This window comes from Canis aureus, chromosome 9 (assembly GCF_053574225.1).
Source record: "Canis aureus isolate CA01 chromosome 9, VMU_Caureus_v.1.0, whole genome shotgun sequence".
NCBI classification, from domain to species: domain Eukaryota; kingdom Metazoa; phylum Chordata; class Mammalia; order Carnivora; family Canidae; genus Canis; species Canis aureus.
The window spans coordinates 68,030,738-68,051,466 of NC_135619.1; the positions used below are offsets into that span (position 1 = coordinate 68,030,738).

At 53.5% G+C, this 20,729-nt stretch overlaps 1 protein-coding gene across 3 annotated transcripts in view; it reads left to right on the forward strand.

Moving 5' to 3' along the window:
• The first annotated feature begins 519 nt into the window (after positions 1–519).
• TUNAR (transmembrane neural differentiation associated intracellular calcium regulator) overlaps positions 520–20,729 on the forward strand; it is a 46,280-nt gene continuing 26,070 nt past the window's right edge. The window contains exon 1 of one of the 3 annotated variants that reach the window (XM_077910483.1): positions 520–845. In XM_077910483.1, coding sequence (XP_077766609.1) covers positions 834–845 — 12 coding nt within the window. In that variant the 5' untranslated portion in view covers positions 520–833. Of the gene's footprint in view, positions 846–4,300; positions 4,323–5,757; positions 5,777–20,729 lie in introns of those variants that run through there. The other 2 variants (XM_077910485.1, XM_077910484.1) reach the window with 2 other exon arrangements.

Consider the following 20,729-nt stretch of genomic DNA (forward strand, 5'->3'; position numbering starts at 1 on the left):
GCTCCGCAGACCCGCGGCCGGGGAAGCCCGCGCGCCGTCAGCAGCCGCGCCGCGGGGCGCGGGAGGGGCGCACGGACCGCCTCCCCGCGGGGCTGCAGACCCCGACCCGCGCGCCGGCCCTCCAGGGGCGCCCCCCCCAGCCGCGCGGGGCGCCGCCGCCCAGGTGTCCCTCCCAGGCGGGGACCCCGCCGCCGCCGGCGCCCCGCTCCTCCCCAGCCGGGGCGCACCGGGTGGGCGCCCCCCCGCCGCGGTCCCCGGGCGCCGTGGCCGCCGGTAAGCCGGGCTGGGGGCCGCGGCGGGGAGGGAGGGGGGCGCGCGCGGAGCCGGGCACCTGCAGGCCATGTGCTAAAGTTTCTGGGGCTCGGCGCCCCGCCGGCGCGCAGCGGGGCGGTGGGTGGGGCGCGCGGTCCTGCGGGGCGCCCGCCGCCCCCGGCCCCCGGGTGCAGCCCTGCGCGCTCTCACGCTCTCTTTCTCTCTTCCCCTCGGCGCTGCCCCCCCAGGTCCTCGCGCCGAGCCCCTGCGCGGGGCATGAGGAGCCCCGGGGCGCCGCCCGGAGACGGAGAGGACCCGGCTGCGCGCACACCTCGCCAGCGGCGGACGGGGACATGAGCGGCGCGCGCGGGCTCCGGGGCCCGGCGGCCAGCCCCAGCCCGCGGCGGCCAGCGGGTCGGCGCTGCCCGGGAGAATGAGGCAGGAGCCCGCGGCAGCCTCCTCCTCCTCCTCCTCCTCCTCCTCCTGCTGCTGCTCTTCGCCTTCCTCCGGCTCCGGCGCCCCGGGCCCCGGCCGGGCTGTGGCTCTGCTGCGTGCCCCGCGCGCCCCCCGCCCGCCTCCGGATGCGCTGCTCGGTAAGCCAGGCCCTCCGCCTCGGGAACAAAGCCCCTCAGCCCGGCCCGGAGGCCTCCCCTGAGCCCCCTGTCCGGCCCCCACCGAGAGCCTGGGAGCCTGCGGGGCTTCCCCTTGAACCCCCTCCATTTCTTCTATCCCCAAAACCCTGCCTGGGAGGCTGAACCTCCAGGGCGCCCTCGGACCCCGGGCTCTCCTGTGCCATCGGGGAGGCCGATGCGGGCTTGACACGCAGGCAGGAGACCTGTTTGGTCCAGAGAAGGATATATGCATCTTGGTTCAGACTCCTCTGGGGGTCGGGGTGGGGTGGGGGGGACACCTCATTTGTGGGGGAGACGACTCGTGTATAGTGACTACGTAATGGGTGTCCGAGTTGTGCTGGGTAGCGTGCCTCCGAAACACCCAGGGAAGTCGGCTCCCCTTGTTCCGTGGCTCAGATTTGGAAACTGAGGCCCGGAGAGGTTGAATGACTCAATCAAGGTCACAAGGCCAGGATGCGAGAGGCCAGGATTGAAAATGAGGGAACTCTTTCTGCCAGCCTGACCCCTTTGTAGCAAGCACACTTGTCCCAGTTCTACTAACTGCCTCCTTCTGGAGTCGTTGCATGTGTGTGGAAGCACTTGTGCCCGTCAGTATCTGCTTGGGGGGAAATAAACTGCCCATAGCATATATTTTTTTTGTCCATTCCTCCGTGGCGTGGCTAACCATTCGTGTGAACTATAAGCATAAGATTACTTCTCTTAGTTAAGGGGGGGTGGATAACATGTTCCCTGGGTGCTCTCTTTCCTGTGATCCTGTTTCTCTCCGGCCTCTTCAAGGAGGCCAAGGGCAGGCTTTGGTTCCTCTCCCGAGCCCCTTCTAGGCTGTGCCTGCCGGCACTGCTCAGCCTCAGAAGCATGTCCTAAACCTTTCTGTGGGGTGAGGGCTAATCAAGGCTGCCTGCCCCTGATTGTGTAAGTCTTAGAGATGGTTACTTAACAAGCACTGGGGCTAATCCCAGATGGCCACCGTTCCAGAGCCGACCCCAGCCGAAATTCTCTCTCGGCTCACACTTGCCAACCCTCTGTGGCAGCAGAACTTCACACTGGCCAGCCCAGAAGAAACGGGGAGGGGACTTGATGTAGACATGGGGCTTTCTGCCTGTACCCAGTTCTCCAGCTTGGAGCTTTTCAGTTTGCTTAAGTGCCTTTGGGCCGACACTGAAGGGGGAAAACCACCCAGAATTGTTTGGTCCAGGTCCGAACGACTTGTTTAATTGATCACATGTCCAAGTGTTAGGCTTGGTGGTGGTGGTCTCCACGACAGGTACAGTGTTGGTATCAGTGCAGGGAAAGCCTGTAGCAGACCGGGGGCTCAGTTTCCCCATTCTCCAGAGTCGGACTGGATGACCTCTCAGTTCTTTTCCAACTAAACAGTCCTGCAAGCCGAGAGTGGGTTACTGGCCTGAACTGAGATGTGTGAGCTCATGAGACATACACATTTGGATGCATAGCTCTGCACTGAATAAGCTGTTGATTTCCAAGAAGAGGACGTGGTCAAAGGGGGGAGCTGCAAGATTCAGGTTCCACTCGGAGGGAAGGAAGGCTGAGCGGTGCCCTGGTGGATTATTAGTCTAAAGCATGGTGGCTATAAAATGTCCCAAGGTGCCAGATTAGGGTTATGGGATAGATTAGGCTTTTCATTGGGAGAAATGACATTGGCCTCTAGGAACTGATAAAATACAATAAAATCAATTAGAAGTCCAGCTGGCTAGAAAGTGGCAAGCTGGTGAGCCTGCCTGTCCCTTCCAGCAAGAATCCATCTTAGTTAAATAGGTAAGGCCTTCTCAGCCTAAACAATTAGCCACGTAAATGAATTGATTTTTAGAATCCCCCCACTCCATTGATTGCTGGTTATATTAGTGACAGGTGCAGCCCACCTCAGCAGGGACACAGTGGGACTGTGACAGAAAAGGTGGCCATAAGGATGTTTAGACTCTGCCTTGCTCTGTGCCTGTTGCAGCTACATCCATCAACTTGACCTATGGGCCCTTGATAGGGTTGTCATAGGTCTTTTAAAGATGTGGATTAATGAGCCTTTTAAAGTGTTACTGAATCCCAAGTGAAATGGGCATGTCTCACCTTTTTCTCAGAAACTAAGCTCCCAGTGGGTTTTGTGACTGCTTCAGATTCACAAAACCAGAGCAAAGCTTTTATTTTGACAAGCTCATAGGGTCTGCAAACAGCAAGTAATGCATCTCATATTGGGCTTAATCTCCCAGCATGGTGGGTGGGTGTTGTGTGTTTCAGCTCAGAGTAGCTAGCTGGGCAGGTTTGTATAAACAGGAATGCAGAGAAACAATCTTTGTTGAGTTACTTTTAGAAATGATTGTGTCATTATGAAAGAACAATTTTTATGTCGTAATTCACACTACTGACACCCAAAGCCAGGTCACACAGTAAAACGTTACTCCTGTTCCTGATAATTTTATTTTTAATTCATCACTTCTTTCCCATTTTTTTCCCATTTTCTTTTCCCCAGCATGAAAATGTACCATCAAGAATAAATTCTCCCTTTTCAATTTTGGGTTTGCCTTAAACCCATCTCTTTTTTGGAAGATCTTTAAGGCTGAGCTCGTGCACAGCATACATACAGAGGCTTCATGTGCAAATATATTTTGGGTGCCTCAGTTTCTTTTGGGATGACAGGATGGGTTTGTATCACAAAGGCATAACAATGAGGCATTCTCTTGTTGGCATCCCATCTCTGAATCGGGAGTCTAGGCCATGACGTCTTGCTCAGAGCTGACATACCCAGCATCCTGAGAACCCAGAGGGTGCTGGGGGTTTGTGCAACGTTAAGGATGTATGAAGGTACCTATGGGACGTGCAGGTGAAAGGAACATCGCCAGAGGCCGGGGAACGTGGGATTTGTTCCTGGCTCTGTGACTTTGAACAAATGTTTCAGGTTCTCAGGACATCGTTTTACATACCTGCAGTGAGCGTGTACGTTTGCATGTGTCCATGTGCAAGTGTCTGTGTGTGTGTGTGTGCGCGCATTAGTAAAAGGTGATCTCTCCAACTCTGAGCTTGAACAATCCTCGGATTGGGATGCAGCTGGTTATTAATAGCTCCAGAATGCTCCGTACTTTAAGATTATGTAACGATTCCAATTAGACTTCCATACACACAGTAAGGAGAACTAGTCATGATAAAACATGCTCTTTATTACCCTAAGTGGGGACTCTACCTTGAATGTGTGATGATGGGGCTTTCATCCTCAAGGCAATTATGCCAGTGTCCCCAGCACCGTGGAGTCTGACACCCATCCGAGAGGGCTCAAGTGAGCTGTGACCCTCTCTAGGGTCCATGTGGCCGGAGCCGCAGGAGCCTGTATGTAATTTGGGTCATTGGGGTAGGAGGAACATGACGTTCTGTGTGTGTAACTTGAGGTCCTGGAGACTCTGAGACTCTGCCTCCATCTCAGGCTGTTCCTGGAAGGTAAGGAGGGGAAGTATGTAATTACTGTTTGCAGTTGTTTTGAAAATGGAAAGTACTTTAATTAGAGCCTTGAACTCAGCCGAAGCTGAAAGATGGTGAGAAGTTCATAGATTTGGCAGGGGTGTTTTTGCCGGGTTCTCTGTGCGGGCTTCCTGGTAACACTTGAAGTAGTCTGGTGTCTGAGGTCGGGCTCCTTAGCAGAGCCGCAGTCACCAGCAGGTACAGAGGGTAGGGAAGGAGATGACGGGGAAGGGAACCAGCAGTCCTCAAACACCCCATCTTCTCTGCAGAGGAGACGTCACCAACCTCCCGTTCTAGATGAGGAGCCCGGGGCTCGAGAGATGGTCCCCTGGAGTGTGTCGCTCAGACCCGCACAGTTAGTGAATTCCAGAACCACACAGGATTTCAAATTAAGCCACCCGCACCACCCCTTGTTTGCCACCATCACTGCAATGTGCCTGGCAACCACATTGTGTCCTTTCATCCCAAATTTCTAAACAACACCATGGCACTGAGAAAGCATGCAAGAATTTGACGCGGGTGACCTCTGGGGGTGATTTGACTATTCAGAGAATTTTGAATTTGCTGGGATTTTTGTTTGGATTTTTGCTGGGATTTTAACTCCGTGCCAGATGTGTTAGATTGCGGAGGTGTTTAGAGATAAGCCAAGTGTTACCCAAAAAAGGGTTAGCGTTGGTAGTTCTTTGGGGGAAGCTAAAATAACTCCCCTAGGTCTTGTGTCACCCTGGGGTTCTGTGGGAAGTGATCACACGCTGGCACGTAGGACATTTCGGAAGGCGTTGCTAGCCTGCACCTCTTAAAAGGGCCCCAGAATCAAAGTTATGTAAGAGAAGCTTTTCAAAGGAGTGTGACTGCTCCTCCAAGATGCCACACAGGTTAATCCTCCCTAAACAATGAGCCAGAAGGAAATAGGAGGAACATATACCAGAATTTCAAGGTTCGGCTGCAGCTTTTAAGAATTTCCAGGACTTGGAGGAAATGCAGGTTTTGAAGAACTTTTCAAGCCAGCAAATAGAGATGCCTTTGTCACAGGCTTTTCCAGCGGCCAGAAGTCCACACAGGTTTGTAGGGCTGCTGCTGGCCTTTGCCGATCGGCCTGCAGATCCGGATGAGTGGCATCTATACCCAAACAGGAGGCACCAGACATAGGATTTCCAGGTCGTAAGGGAGTCACCGAAGTCACCTGTCCCTACATTCTAGTAACGATACTCAGGCTGGTTCTCTTTGTCCTCAGCTTAAAATCCTGCCAGCCCTGACGCAGGCCTTGCCCGCGTCATGTGAGTGACGTCTTGACAAACAAGACCCTCCCTCTGTCTCTCCTGGATTACGGAACTGCTTATCTGCCAAGAGCTTCCAAGTTTCCTGATAGTTGATTAACGAGATAAAGCAGACAGAATGTGTTGGAAGACTCCATTGTGATTCATCTGTCGTCTGTAAGATACCAAAGCATCTTTGTGGCCAGCACAATTTTTTGATTCGATGAATTAGAAATAACATTGCATGGCCCCCAGGAGACCCATAGAGTCTGTACCTTTTGCCCCCAAACCTTGAGAGAACAGATGCCCAGGATTTTCAGCTCCGGGCCAGACTTCTAGTACATATATATGGCCGCTAAGTGGCAAAAAATGCCAAAGTAGCCATACAGAGGCATCGGGGTAGGGCGAGAGAGAGGCCACCAAAGTCTGTGAGTTGCGATCTGTGGTTACAATGAACAGTATTTAGGACGTGGTCATAGGAATGATTTAACGTCCATTTGCAGCTTCAAGAATCCAAGAATAAAATCACTAAAGAGTTTTAGATTTTTCTATGCCGTCTGTGCTGGTGGCTTATGATGAGCGCCAGTGACCAGGGCACTTTCCGTGGGGTTAAAGCCTACACTTTCACAGGCCCTCCTGGTAGGCGCAGAGCAGCATGGCTCAGAATTTGCGAGGCTACCTGCTACTGCGATCGAGCATTATTGAAGCCTGAACCGTGGGGTCCGTGGTGGTGTTTGGGGGTGGTCAGTGCTTTCCCACTTGGTTCAGGCTCTTGATAATCTGTGATGAGTTAATATGTGCCTCCCTTAGCATCCTGAAGCAGAAAAGCAAACAGGGCACGTCCAGGGCCTTGGTCACCCCAATTCCTCAGCCTCTGTCTGCTAATGTGGTCTGAGATCCTGGCCAACACCCGGCTTCATTCTGCCACAGGTCGACTCTTCTAGCTCATTATGGCCTCGATGTGACACCCCCCCCCCACCCCCGAAGGAGGCTCGATTTCCTTTTAATTCAGAAAGTAGATGATAACAGCCATCGGCATCTTCTTAACGATCAATATTGACAAGTCTTATATTTCTAAGTAAAATGAATGGGGCTTCAGAGCACAGTGCCCAAGCTGAAGATGATTTATGAGTGTGCACAGCTCCGTTCACTTGCTGAGAGGGCGTTATCGAGTACTTCTAAAAATGTAAGCCTGGCTTTGAGATGTGAAGCCTAAGGGTAGGCATGGAAGTCTGCGCACCGTATTCTCCACCCAGAAAGCTGGAGTGGCACCGTCCCCTCAGCTTCTAAAACAGAATGCTGAGGCCGTCCTCAGCCAGTTTTACTGACAGTGTTGACATTGCCTCGGTCCTGAAATTCCCTGGAGATGCCTGTGCTGCTTCTGCATCAGGGCTGCGTGTCCACGGGCCTGCCCCAGGACATCCCTGTGGACTCAGAAAGCTGCTCTGTCCATCTGCCCAGGCCTGGCACCGTCTCCTCTGGTCCAGTGTGCCTGCCTCTGCTTCTGCCTCAGCCCTGGGACCAGCCCCGACATTCTGCCGCCTGACAGGTGTTGTCAACAGTTGATCACATGTGTACTAAGTACCAGCTCTAGGCCCTGCGGGGATGGGGGCTGCCGTGGGAGACAAGACAGCCGCAGTGTGTCCGTATGTCCGTACACGGCTCCTATTCTCTGAGGCCTGGGATGCCACCGCCTGCCCTTCAGAAGTTTGCTCAAAATCTGGAATTCCTGGCTAGTGGGCTGGTGGGAAGAGCCTGGGGGGTAGTCAGGCGCCTATGGGTCAGGCCTGCCTTCTCTTTGTCCCACCTGGGTTCCTAACGACAAGCCTCTGCCGCACTCTGTTCCTGCCCTGGCTTCCCGGGCTGTCAGGTGCAAGGACTGGGCCTTGCAGGGTTTTTCCCAAGTGTGGTTTGCAGGACCAGTTCCATGAACACACCCAGGAGCTTAACTAAAGCACAGACGCCTGAGCCCTGTTGCAGACCCGTTAAATCAGACCCAGAGTCTGTATTTTTAACACCTTCCATGTAATTCTTATCTCAGGCACAATGAAATTCCAGATCCGCTGGTTCTCACGGCTGGTTGATCACTAATGGCCCCTCCTGCTGTAAAAATCTTCAGAATGTGACACTCCTCCCGTGCTGGCCACTCTCATCAGGTCCACCCAGAACACCCTCCCCTCTCTAGCCACTCTTCCTGCTTCCCTCCTGCCCTCTATAGTTTGTTTTCCAGTGGGTCCCCAGCTCACAACCCTCCTCTGTTCAGAGCTCCCCAATGTTGCTGTCTCCCCGAGAGTGGTGGCTGAGGACTTTGGGAAGGCCCCATGCACTGCCCGAGGTGGTCTTGAGTCTGCCTGTTTCTCCCGCCTCCAGCCCCTTGCTTCTGCCCTTCTAGCCACACTGGCTTCTGTGCCGTCCCTGAAACCACACAGCTGGCAGGCACTCACTCTGCGAGAGCCCGTGAGAACTGGGAACTGATGAGGCTGGGTGCTCAGAGGGCAGGGAACACCCCTGAGGAGCAACTACTTTCTGACCCACCATTACTGTGAAAACCCATGCAGATGGATACGCTTAAGTGCACTGGGGCAGATCTCAAGTTTCCAGGCCTTCTACCAGAGTACAAGTTGTTTTAGGAGCAGCCCTTTAACTGGGCTCCATATTTTGGGGGTACCTCTTTACTGGATGGGATTATCAAAATGGATATAGAAATCTCTTTCAGAAGAAGTTTCTAGAAATAGGCTGGATCTCCCCCTACCTTGGGCTGGACAGTTCCTTTAGCTGCCATTAATCTTAGTAGTCCTTCCATCCTGCCCCCCTTAACTCTGCAAATGCTCAGGGAGCACCACCTCTGTTCAGGCACTGTTCTAGGCTCCATGATGCTCCAGAGAAATGGCAGCTCTAGAGGAGCAGAATGCTTGGTTTTCTACTCTGACTCCTGCTTTGGCTTTCCTACAGATGGGAGCAGTGAGGCCTAGACATTATTCCTTGGGCCCTTATCTTCTCCCACTAGGGAGGAGGAGCTCCGGGCTATTCATCAGGAGTGGCTGTCCTGGGTTAAGCACAGCAAACCGCACTCAGAAATATTGATCGCATGGTGAGTGGGAGTGAGAGATGGACCATTTTGGAAGATTTGCCTCCAAGGCAAGCTGAGGGAATAACTGGGTAGAGATATAAAAGATATAAGGAGTCTTGTAGATGGGATATGTGGTCACTACAGGGCACTGGTTTGGGTCCCCTTGAAACCAGCCCGCCCAGCAGTATAGCAACACAGAAAAGGCCGTGAAAACTTCAGATCCTTCTTTCTGGGCCCTGCCCGGTGCAGATGCTTCTCCTTGAATCTTACAGAAGGAGACACTTTCACTCTGAGCTTTGGTACTTTTTCAAATTCCTGCTGTGTTAGCATTGACCAAGCCTCCACTGAGAGTCCATCAGGCAGGGTAGTGTCGGGGATGACGGTGGACAAAGTGTTCCTTGTCTTTAACTGACTCTCGAGATAGCTGGGAGATGTGTTATGTAACTACCTGTAGCTCATTACAGTGGTTGGTATGAGCTAACAGGCAGAGGTGGGAAAGGTGTGTTTGGATGCGGGACGTTGGGGCCATCTGACAATCAGCCTTGAGAGACGAGTAGCAACTTGTCCAGCGGAGATGAGGGGGAAGGGCATTCCAGAAGGGAAGGTATGAGCACATGTGCAGAGGCTGGGCTGCCAGGGATGGATGAGCAAGGAGGTGGCGTGGGGCTATAGTGTCAGGCTACAGCAGCAAGTGCATCAGACTTGGCCTGTTGGGAGTGGGTCTTGAATGCTAGGAGGAGGAGTGTTCCATGTCTTCTAAGTGATGAGGAGCCATGGGAGGTGTTTGAGTGAGGATGTGGGTTTTGAAAAGCTAGCTGGTGATCCTGTTTCATGCTCCCTCTGTAACTTCTGTATTATAGTGAACGTGTATGAAATGTTCAGGGAGACACACTGTGTGGATGTAAGCATGATTGTCGGTGGGGGGGGGGGGCTGGCGGGAGGACCTCCAGGCCATTTAATTGTGCTCCACTTGTCTCTAGTTATTGAGCGATCCTCTGGGCTTTGCTGCCCAGACCCCAGCTCCACCGGCCCTGCTGGGGTTGGGAGGCAAGGTGAGGGAGCCGCTGGCTCACTTGCTGCCCAGCCGTGGTGGACTCTGGCCAACAGGAAATGGAGTGGGCAGTGTCCCAGCCTGATGCACCGAGCTGTGGGTCTCCCTGCGCCTCTGTGAACACATTCAGGCTGCTCCTGGCCTCCAAACAATGCTCCCAGGCCTACATCCACGGCTGAGAGATTCCAGGGAATGCATTCGCCTGCCAGCGTCCCTGAGCTTCCCCCTGCAGTGGGCTGAATGGGTGGGAAACAGAGTCAGTGTCAGGAGCCAAAGTGTGTGCCACTCAGCGCCCGTTTGCTTTGAGATCATCATGCTCAGCAGGGTGTTGACTTCTGCACACCTGGCGGGGCAGATGACACACAAAGAAGGTTCCAGGGGTCACTGGTGTTTATCTCACCTCGGTCCTCCACCTCCACCTTCTCATTGTTAAGGGGGGAGGAGAGAGAGAAGAAAAAGAAGCATGTTCCACAGGCCAGTGGGTAAATTCTTAGCCGATTCTGGGGAGTTGGCCCTGGCAAAGAGCCTTTCCTTGGGACAGGCCGACTGCCAAATCATGCCAAGGGCAAAGCATTCTGGGGCAGTGTGAAGAGCTGCCGTGGGCCTGAGAGTGCACTGCCCCAGAATGTGGGCCCAGGAAGGGAAGGCAGCTCCACCCTGTCATTGGCCCCATTTATAGGTCAGCAGACGAGGCCCAGAGAGGTGAGGCTGCTGGCCCAAGGTTGCACAGTGGGCTTGTAGCCGAGCAGGGCACCAAATCATTCCGGAGTCAGTCATGATCTTTGAGGCTGGCCAATGCCCAGCGTTGGCAGGTGTCCACGTGGCAGCGGACAGTTTGTACTCACACTGCCTTGCCACCAACCAGGCAGGGAGGACGTGGCTTTCTCCTTGTTCCTCTGCCTTTCCTCTTGGAAGCCAGGGCCAGAGCCAGGGTCCTGGATGACCTGTGTTGGAGGGGACTGGGCATGACACCTACATCTCTGGTCCCTTCTTCACGCCTTTGGATTCTGAAGCCTGTGTGGATATTTAATGCAAGAAAAGAGCAATAAGGGAGGAAATTAGGACGGTTCTCAGGGTCTGGGCAGGGAAAGAAATGAGGCTGAGGTCTCTGGAGCTCTGGGTATCATGAAAAGCCCTGTCAAATGTCCCAGGAAAGCCTGTGACACTGGCTCTCAAAGCTCCTTGGACGTTGCCAGATGTGGCACAAACTGCCCTGTGGCATCACCATCCGTGCCTCTTGTCTCCTTACAATCGTGTGTCCCCTGGATCCCCAGCATCAGGGACAGAGCTGGCCCAGTCCTGGCTGCTCCAGGCACCTTAGTGGCTAGTGAGGGGTGCTGTGTGGGGAGGGGCTTGTTCGACCCTGACCCAGCCGAGCATCGGGAGCACCCTGGCTCTCCTGTGCCTGGGGTTGGAATCTTCTGGCCTTATCAGGCGGGTTCTCCCGGTGGTGATGGCAGTCCTGCAGGCTGCCTCCAACACAGTAAAACCTTCAAGGCTTTATTAGGTAGATCTGTAAGCGTAGTTCCCTTTCATAAACTGTCACAGCCCAGCCTGCCGAATGTGGAGGCATAGTTTGCAAACCTCCCCAGGTTTATCACCCCCAGACTTAGTAAACAGGTGCATTAGGTGAATAATCTCTGGAGCTCCACACGGTGCTGCAACTTGGGACAAAGGTAACCTGCCCGCTGGCACGTGTCGTAGGTGTCACCACTTTAATGACTTTTGATAAAAGGGGGGAGCAGAGCCATACATGGTGGCAGGTGTGTGGCCGCCTCGCGGGTAGACAGGGGCTGCCACTGCTGAGGACACTCTGAGCACCTGACCTCAGTGTCTCCTGTTTTTCTGGTCAAGGACCTGGCGCCTCCCAGGCTGGAGTGACTGTTCTTCAGTGACATTGTGATTACGGTCACAGCCACTTCCAGGAGCATGCACTTTTTATTTGAAGCTGTTCTCAGGGTCAGACCGTGGAGCATCTAAGTCACCGTGTGATTCTTGGGCGGTTTGCAATTGTCCATTTCTGCTGGTCTTTCTGAGCCCCGTTCTCTCCTAACGGACGATGGCCATGATGATGAGTGAGTGATAGTCGGAGCTTTAATGTACCAGTGCTTCCTCTGGGTGGAGACTCTGTGCGAAATGAGGGCTTTCCCGGGACAGCTTCATGTGATCTGAGCAACAGCTGGATAAAGCAGGTGCTTTTATTGTTTCCATTTTACAGACAAGCAAACTGAGGTTTAGGGAGTATTTTTTGCTGCCTATAAAATATTCCAGAGAGTGGCCTCAAACACTAGTCATTCATCATTTATTATGCTTGTTACTAGGCTTATTATTAAGTCCAGGGGCTGCCTGGGCTTGGGTAGGGAGTTCTTGTGGAAGTCGTCACGTGACATTGCATTCAGACTGTGCCTGGGGTTGGAATCTTCTGGAAGGCTTCCTCGCTCACATATCTGCCTCACCCCCATCCCAGACTGGGGGCATGGGGAGGCTCCTCCAACCCTGTGTGGCCTCTCTGTGGGGTTTTTCCAGCACAGCTGGCCAGGCCAGCCTGACTTCCAGTACACCTGCTCCAGGAAAGAGCGAGCTGGGCGTCTGTCTGTACCTCCTTCTCCAGCCCTGCCTCAGGAACCACACACCATCCCTTCTGGCATATGCTGCTCCTTAGAAGCAAGTTCTGGAGGCCCTCACTTTGGGGGGATGGGTAGTTGGACTCCGTCTTTTGATGGGGGAGGGCCGGGGTATTTGCAGCACATGCTCAGCCCGCACAGAGCGCGTTGGTGGCTTGCACAGCGTAGGCGACAGCTGTAGAGTGGGCTGTGGCTCTGGCGGTCGGTGCACATCCTGTCACCTTCAGACATTTATAAACAGCTTGAGCACCTTGCTCCCCCCCCCACACACACCTTTCCTGTTCACCTGCCAGGCATCCCCCCGAAGAAGCGAGTAAAGCCGTGTAAGAGCACAGGCTCTGCTCCTTTGGCTCAAAGAGGCACTGGTGGTACAGACCCCATGTAGCCAGCTCCCCACCTCCCCCCTTCTCTCCCCCCCTTTCCTCCCCTCCCCTCCCCTCCGCTTCCTTTTCCTTCACCAGGGCCATGACCTCACTTTCTGGGGCCTTAGGCACTCTCGTCTCCATGGGCCCCTTCTTCCTTAAGAAAGTATTAAAAATCATGTGACGATTAAGCTGATATAAAGATGAATATTTTAATGGTATATGTTAAAGTATTTCCTTATAACTAAAATTACTTTTCTTTTTCTGATTTTAAAAGAAATGGAAGCATCTTCTTCATGGGCCCTGGGTGCTGTGCTTATGACCCCTCGCGGATATGGCGGGGCTGCTCCCACCTCCTCTCCCTACCCCCTCTCTCTCCCCTGCCCCCACCCCCCTCGCCCTCCTTCCTCCTCCTGCCCTGTGTCCTCCCCTCCTCTCCTTGCCTGCCCTCCCCACCTTGCACTACAATCTTTATTTTGGTCCCCATGTCACAGGCCACCCCCCTCTCCTGGACTGTGAACCCCAGACTCTTTTCTGTGTCCCTTGGGCTGATCTCCAGACTGGGCACAGGGTGTCCCCACTGCCCCTGGGCCTCTTCTTGCCTGGCCCTGCCCTGGGGGTGGGGGGGTGGACCCTCTTTATGGGAAGGGACTTCAGCAGAGGCCTCCCTGCTGTAAGCCCATGAGCGGTCACCACTGTCTGGTTTCTGGCTTGTCTCTGAAAGCTGAGCCTGGGGAGCTCCTCACTCTTTTCCCTGCAAGCTCAAGAGAGAAGGCTTCCCCCCTGGGGCTGCTGCCGGCACGTGGAGGGGGGGGCAAGAATCAGAACGCCGCTGTCCAGCTTGCACATCATCCTCTCATCCATCTAGAAGCTTCATTGAGCACCTATGCTAGCAAGACTTACCAGGTCTCTGTCCTCGTGGAACTAGAGGTGTACGAAGACAGAACAATCAACACATGAATTTTATAAGCAATGGGAGATTTTTGAGCAGTGAAGTCTGGCTTGGCCAAGGAGAGATGGTCACAGGAGCATCTGCAGCAGCTGCCAGGACACCTTCCTTCTCATCCACCTGCAGGGTCCCATCTCACCACCTGGCCCTGGCCACGCTACCTTCACCCTCAATGCTGGCCGTCTCTTCCTGCACTTCTGAGCATATAGCAACTAATGCTCACCCCAAAACAGCAGCCTCAGCCCTACTGCGGACTGACCTCCCAACACACGTCCTCTGCTGGGGGCCTAGGTTCCCAGGAGGGATGCTGAGCGGAGTGGGGCTAGAGTGGGGGGCCCCTCCGGTCTAAACAGCTGTGGCCGGGTTGGGTGGGGTCATGTGGTGGGTGAGCTGCCTGTCCTCAGAGGCCGTGGGGGGTTGCTCAGGGATGGGGTCCTGGGGTGTAGAGAAAGAAGCAGAGCCTTCACTGCACCGCGCCTCCAAACTGGCTCACCTTAGGGTTACAGTGGCCAGCCTTTTGATGTGCAGAGGTGAGGAAATTTATTTAATCTAAGAATTGCATGAAATTGTGAAACTTTAATTTGTCCTGTGTTACCCCCATGGTACGGTAAATAATAAGAAAAATGAGGGGTTGGGGAGGGAGGTGCCCAGCAGGCTCCAGCCATAGAGCATGTGACTCTTGATTTTGAGCTTGTGCGTTGGAGGCTTGCGTTGGGTGTGGAGACTACTTAAAAATAAAATCCTGTAAGAGCAAAAAAGGAAGACCTTAACGTCAGAATTTTCAAAATAAGCTTTTCAGAAAGGCTTTTACTTATTTGAGAAGATTTTATTTATATATTTGAGAGAGAGAGAGAGAGAGACCAAGCAGGGGGAAGAGACAGAGGGAGAACTAGACTCCCCACTGAGCAGAGAGCCCGACGTGGGTCTCCATCCTTGACCCTGAGATCATGACTTGAGCCTAAGTCAGCCTCTTACCTGCCTGAGCCGCCCAGGCATCACCACCCCCCCAAATTAGTTGTTTCTAATTAATTCATTTAATTAAGTTTAATTAATTAAACAATCAATGTGTGTTGTTCGTAGCTTTTTCATTTTGCCAAATGCAATTAAGACTTTGGTGGTAGACCTGATTCAGTCTAGGGATGCACACTGGGGGCCCATGGGCATTAAGGAGTCCGCAGAGGTGACCTAGTGGCAGCACCATGCACATTGAGCAGCAGGAAGGGCTGACATGTGCCAGCAGCGGGCTCCCAGCCTGGCGTGTGCCATGCAGTCCTGAGCCTCCTACAGGCCACTCTTCCTGCTTATACCTTTGCAAGCTGGAGATGATGTGGCTCAGGGAGGCCACCTGCCTTGTCCAAGCGCATAGCCAGCGAGAGCAGGAATGAGATGTGATTCCAGGTTGTTGACTGCTCTAAAGTGTCTTCTCAGATGAAGGAAGTGAGTGGGGTCCCATCATCTACAGTAGAGGCAAGCTGTAATGTGGGGGTGCTCACAGCAAAAGTTACCAGTTGTTTGGAGTCTATGAGGAGCAGGGGGTCCCAGGAAATTTCCCCGAAGAGGTGTGTGCTTGGGCAGGCCTGGAATAGGACAGAGACATCCAGGCCAGGGCTGGACAAAGAAGCATGGATGCAGGTCTGAATGAGTGTGGAGAGCCCAGGCCAAACTTTCCTATTGGGGCCAAGCAAAGTTGGGGTAGATGGAAGCGTCATGATCCCATCGGGATTTAGAAAGACAGCCCTATTGCAATATGGAGGTTGAACCAACATTTGCAGATGAGAAATCTGTGCTGGCAAACACTTAAAAGAGCAAAAGTTTGGCATATGCAGATATTGTCAGATTGATTGATTTCTGAAAACACATTCCCATTTGGAAGTGACACCAAGGTCTCACTTTCTCTGGCTCTCTGTTGAGCTTGGGTGGAGCCCGGCTGTGGCCACCTTCCCAGCCTCTAAAGACGCGGCAGGGGTGGCCATGACAATGCCCCAGACTTTGGAATGTAGATTCCTTTTTCAGAGAAAATACTGGCCTTTAATTTTTTTTAAGATTTTATTTATTTATTAGAGTGAGGATGAAAGAACAGGCAGAGGGAAAGGTTGATGCAGACTCCCTGATGAGCAGGGAGCCTGACACGGGCTTGATCCTAGGACCCCGAGACCATGACGTGAGTCAAAAGCAGACACTTGGCCGACTGAGCCACCCAGCTGCCCCAAACGCTGGCTTTTATAGTTAACTTCCACCCTCTTCCATGGGGTCCATGGGGTCCCCTAACTCAAATAACCAGCTTTATGTATGAAGCCCTATCATGGGCACAATCGAGTTTGTGATGCTGGGCAGTGTGGGGCAGGGCTTGATGGGCTGAAATGACAGATGAGAAAAAAAGCTCAGGCCACCTTTGGGGGGAGCCCAGGGTCACACAGGTGGAGCAGGAAAGCGGACCAGCAGACCAGCATCTCTCTGCTGCCAAGTGTTAATCCCCCAAGACTTCATACCCTATTATCATGCAGGACATGTGTGTGTGGGAGGATTTTTCCAATCTTGGCTCCCTGTTGTCATGTGTCCTTGCTGAGTGCTTACTTCCGTAGGGTGCATAACCGTGCTGCAAGCTGGGTGGCTTAAAACAACTGAAAAGTCTTCTCCTGCTGTTCGTGAGGCCAGAAATCTGAAATCAAGGTGCTGGCAGGGCCGTGCCCTTCCTGAAGGTTCTAGGGTGCTCCCGGTCCATGCCGCTTCCTGGTTTGGGGATGCCACCAGCAATTCCTTGGTGCCCCTGGCCTGTGGCTGTGTCTCTGCAATGTACACGTTCCATTCTCCCCCCGTGTCTGTGTACAAACCTCCCTCTCCTTTCTCTTGTAAAAGACCCCACTCGTTGGATTTAGGGCGCATCCTAATCCAGTACGATCTCATTTTCACTTGATTACATCTGCAAAGGCTGGATCTCCATATAAGGTCACAGGTAGCAGCAGTTAGGACTTGAACTCATCTCTTGAGGAGACACAGTTGAGCCCCCGACACTGAGAGGCTTCCAGCGGCAGGTCCCTGGTGGACCACATTCTCCACCGGAAGGTTCCATGAGTATTCGGTGCTGCCGGCCCATAGGGATCTCGCCTGTCTCCTGCTCAGGTTAGCTTGGCACATGCTCCCAGTGGGCTCTTGTGTCCTCTGGCTCCTCTGCCAGGATGGGCGTGAAGTCAGCTGCTGCCAGAGCTCAGGGGGACAGGTTGTGCTGCTTTGGCGTCTGTTTGGGATGCTGCCAATGCCTGGATGCAGCGAGTAGGTGGTGGCTCGGGCACATGGTGTGTTCCGAGGAGCAAGGCCACCCCCGGCTGGTGTGGCATCCTTCGTCCAGACTCCTGACAGCACCTGGCACACCGGCCCATCAGGTACCGTTCCGACCTCCGGGCGCCCAGGGACAGCTGTGTCTGGGAAGGTGGCTCCCAGCTTAGACATTTGAGCCAGTCTGGTTCTCCTCCCCTCCCCCAAGAGCACAGACCTCTCTAGGGCAAGGACGTCTGGCCATCTCTGCCTTCGCTCTAGCCCAGTTCGGCACGCATGGGAACTGCCCTGTGTTTTCAGAATCAGGCTCCATGTGGCTGTACTTGGAGACTGAGATTCCCCTGGGCGAGCCTCAGTGCACATGGCAGGGCTGCTGTGTGACTCGATGAGACCGTGTATATCCATTAAAACCATGCACTTGAGAGATGCCAGCTCTGGTTACAATGGTATGATGGTTGAAGGAAGAAGCGTCAGGGCATGATGGAGGAAAAGAGCAGAGCCAAAGACTGTATCTGGCGGCTTGGCTGCAGGGATGGGCCATAGGGTGGCCCGGGGGCGTCAGCTCACATAGCAGCGGGCGCTGGGTTTGGACAGGGAAGGTGGTCCCCCGTGGAAACCTGTTGGCCATTGCAAGGGAGTGCATGACCTGCCAAGTCTGCAGTGGGAAAAATGTTCTCACCGCAGGAGCCCAGAGAGCCAGACAGGGCCCGCTCGAGAGTCGTGTTAGGATGCCTTCTGCCAAGGGCTGGAGGAGACCAAGGCCAGTGCAGGGGGTGGAGGCTGCGTGGGAGCTTGGGCAGGGACAGTCTGTCCTGTGGGCAGCACCAAAGCCGCCCTGGGAAGTTTGGATTTGGGGGCATGGGGATTTGGGGTCACAGGAGACAGGAGTCTAGAGCACCCTGGATGGGCATAGGGTCAGCAGACCTGAAGATTCCATCTGCCTGCCCCCCCCACTTTTTATTTTATTTTATTTTTTAATTTTTTTTAAAGATTTATTTATTTATTCATGAGAGACACACAGAGGCAGAGACACAGGCAGAGGAGAAGCAGGCTCCCTGTGCGGGGAGCCCAATGCAGGACTCGATCCCAGGACCCTGGGATCATACCCTCAGCTGAAGGCAGACGCTCAACCACTAAGCCACCCAGGCTCCCCTCTCTAGTCCTTTAAGGAGATTTTTGCTGCCAAGAAGAATTGGAAGTTCCTTAGGGCCTTCAGGGAGGGGGCCATCCCCCAGGAACTCCCTATAGCTCTCAGGGTGCAGGTCTTCTCTCATCCCACATGGGGCCTTCATTTCTCAAGCTCTGAGGGCAGAAATTGGTTTGGAAAGGCCACGATACTCACCACACATATGCCACCCCCACCCCCCCCGGCTGCCAGCAGAGTGTCTGGTGCATAGTAGGTGTGTAGTTAAGATTAGAAGACCCTCTTCTTGCCTGAGGCATCATGCTCAAGTGCTGGGATTCTGGGAGCATCTGAAAAATGCAAATTCTCCTCAACACCACACTGCACATTATGGTTCAGCTGGTGTCAGCTGGGACCTGGGCACCAGTACTTCTAAAAGCTCCACAATGACACCACACCCAGGGTAAGGACTGCTACCAGGGCTGGCCTTGTCGGCTTCACCACTGGGTGCATGTCCCGCCTTGCTGGGCCTGGCTCATTATCCAAAAAAAAAATGGCTCAAGGAGCAGTCTTGTGGGCCTGATGCCACGTGGTGGGTCGAGCACAGTGCCTGGCACACAGATGCCCTGTGTGCCAGGCTCATTTTGACCTATGTTGAGGGTGTTTGAGGGCAGTGGGTCTCCTTTTGGTAAAACCAGTGCCATCTTTGTCATTGTGTCCTCTGCTTGGGAATAAGGTTCCTGTTAAGAAGCCCCATCTGAACAAGGGGTAGGGGCCCCTAAGTGAATGAGACGCATTAGACCAAGTCCTGCCCCGCTGGGCCCAGGGCGGCAGAAGGGCAGCACCCCAGCACCATGAGGCATGGGTGCGAGGCAGAGAGGACAGGGCCTGTGGGCCACTGGCAGCAGTCGTGCTCATCGAAACATTCTTTTTTTTCTTGGCGTAAACGGTTCCCAGTCGACCGAGAGAGGAGATTTGGAATCAAGCCAGTGACCTTCTGCAGGTGCTGAGCTGTGGATCTCTAGACTATTCGTTTTTTACATTAAAGAAAAAAAAATCCCTAAGGCCGTGCCTGAAAGAACAAGCCTCTCACAACTGACCTGCTTCTCTTTGCACCATTGCAGAGCTTCGAGACATCCTCAGAGACGAGCTTCCGGCCCCCTCAGCGAGCCTCAGCTGGCATTGGCATTGCGGCCAGGTATAGATGTAGTTAGGGCATAGGGCGGCCAGAGGACCCAGACTCCGGGGTATCCTCTCCTTCAGAAGGGGTGCTCTCGGAGTGGGGTGCAGGTGGCATCCCCATTAGGTGGGCTGTTCAACCATGCACAGCTCTGCCGAGGGCCTCTTCTCTGTTGGCACTGGTTGGAGCTGAGGCCCAGAGATGGATCAGTCAGGCTGTCCCGCTCTTGGGAGTCAGGTCAGACAGCAGCGTCTCTAAAGATTTGTGACAAATGCTGGCAGCCAGGTAAGTGCAAGGAGCGCAGAAAGCAGGCGATGGTCAGACAAGGCCTCCTGGGGAGGGGACCTTGGAGCTGGGTCTTGAGGCGTAGCAATCAGCCACTTGAAAGAGTGTGGTCCAGGCATGAAGAACAGCTGTGTCTTTTTTTTTTTTTTTAAGATTTTATTTATTCATGAGAGACACAGAGAGACAGAGGCAGAGACACAGGCAGAGGGAGAAGCAGGCTCCATGCAGGGACTCCAGTGCGGGACTCGATCCTAGGACTCCAGGATCACACCCTGGGCTGAAGGCATGCGCTCAACCGCTGAGCCACCCAGGGATCCCCACAGCTGTGTCTTTTTAAAAAATTTTATTTAAATTTAGTTAATTAGCATATAATGTTTTACTGGTTTCAGAGGTAGAAGCCAGTGATTTATCCGTAGTATATAACAACACCCAGTGCTCATCATCTCACGTTTCCTCCTTAATGCCCATGACCCAGTTACCCCATCCCTCCACCCCCTCCCCTCCAGCGACCCTCTGTTTCCTATGATTTTGTTTCCTATGATTAAGGGTCTCTTTATCTCCTTCTGGTTCATCTCCTTGTCTGAGTTCATCTTGTTTTATATTCCCCTCCTTTCCCCTATGATCCTCTTTTGTCTCTAAATTTCACGCAGGAGTGAAATATAATTGTCTTTTCTCTGCTTGACTTAATTCCCTTAGCATCATATCCTCTAGTTCCATACATGTCATTGCAAATGGCAAAATTTCTATTGTTGTTGTTGTTGTTGTTGTTTTGATGGCTGAGTAGTAGTCCCTTGTATATATACATGCCACACCTTTATCCACAAAAGCCCTGTGTCTTAACTGGGAAGGGCATGCCAGGGAAAACGCGCTGGGATTTAGCACCGGCCTGCAGGAGGCGGGACACTAAGACTGGGGCTAGAGAGACAGAGTCACTTGCAGCTTTGCTTTGGTGGGAGGAGTACTGGGACCGCCAGTCTCGCTCCATGTCCAGAAAGTTTAGTTCCAGCAAAGTGCACACGTGTGCCCATGTGTGTGCATGCGTGCATGTAGGGATTGGGGTGGGGAGCTGTCGTAGGATGACGCCAGCCAGGATCCAGGCAGTTGGATGGTCAAGTCACCAAGACAGTGTGCTTCATGGGGTGGTTCGACATGTATCACAATACTAGGTCCCAAGTCTCAGGTCCCGGCCCCAGGGTCATGGTTCCCTAAACCT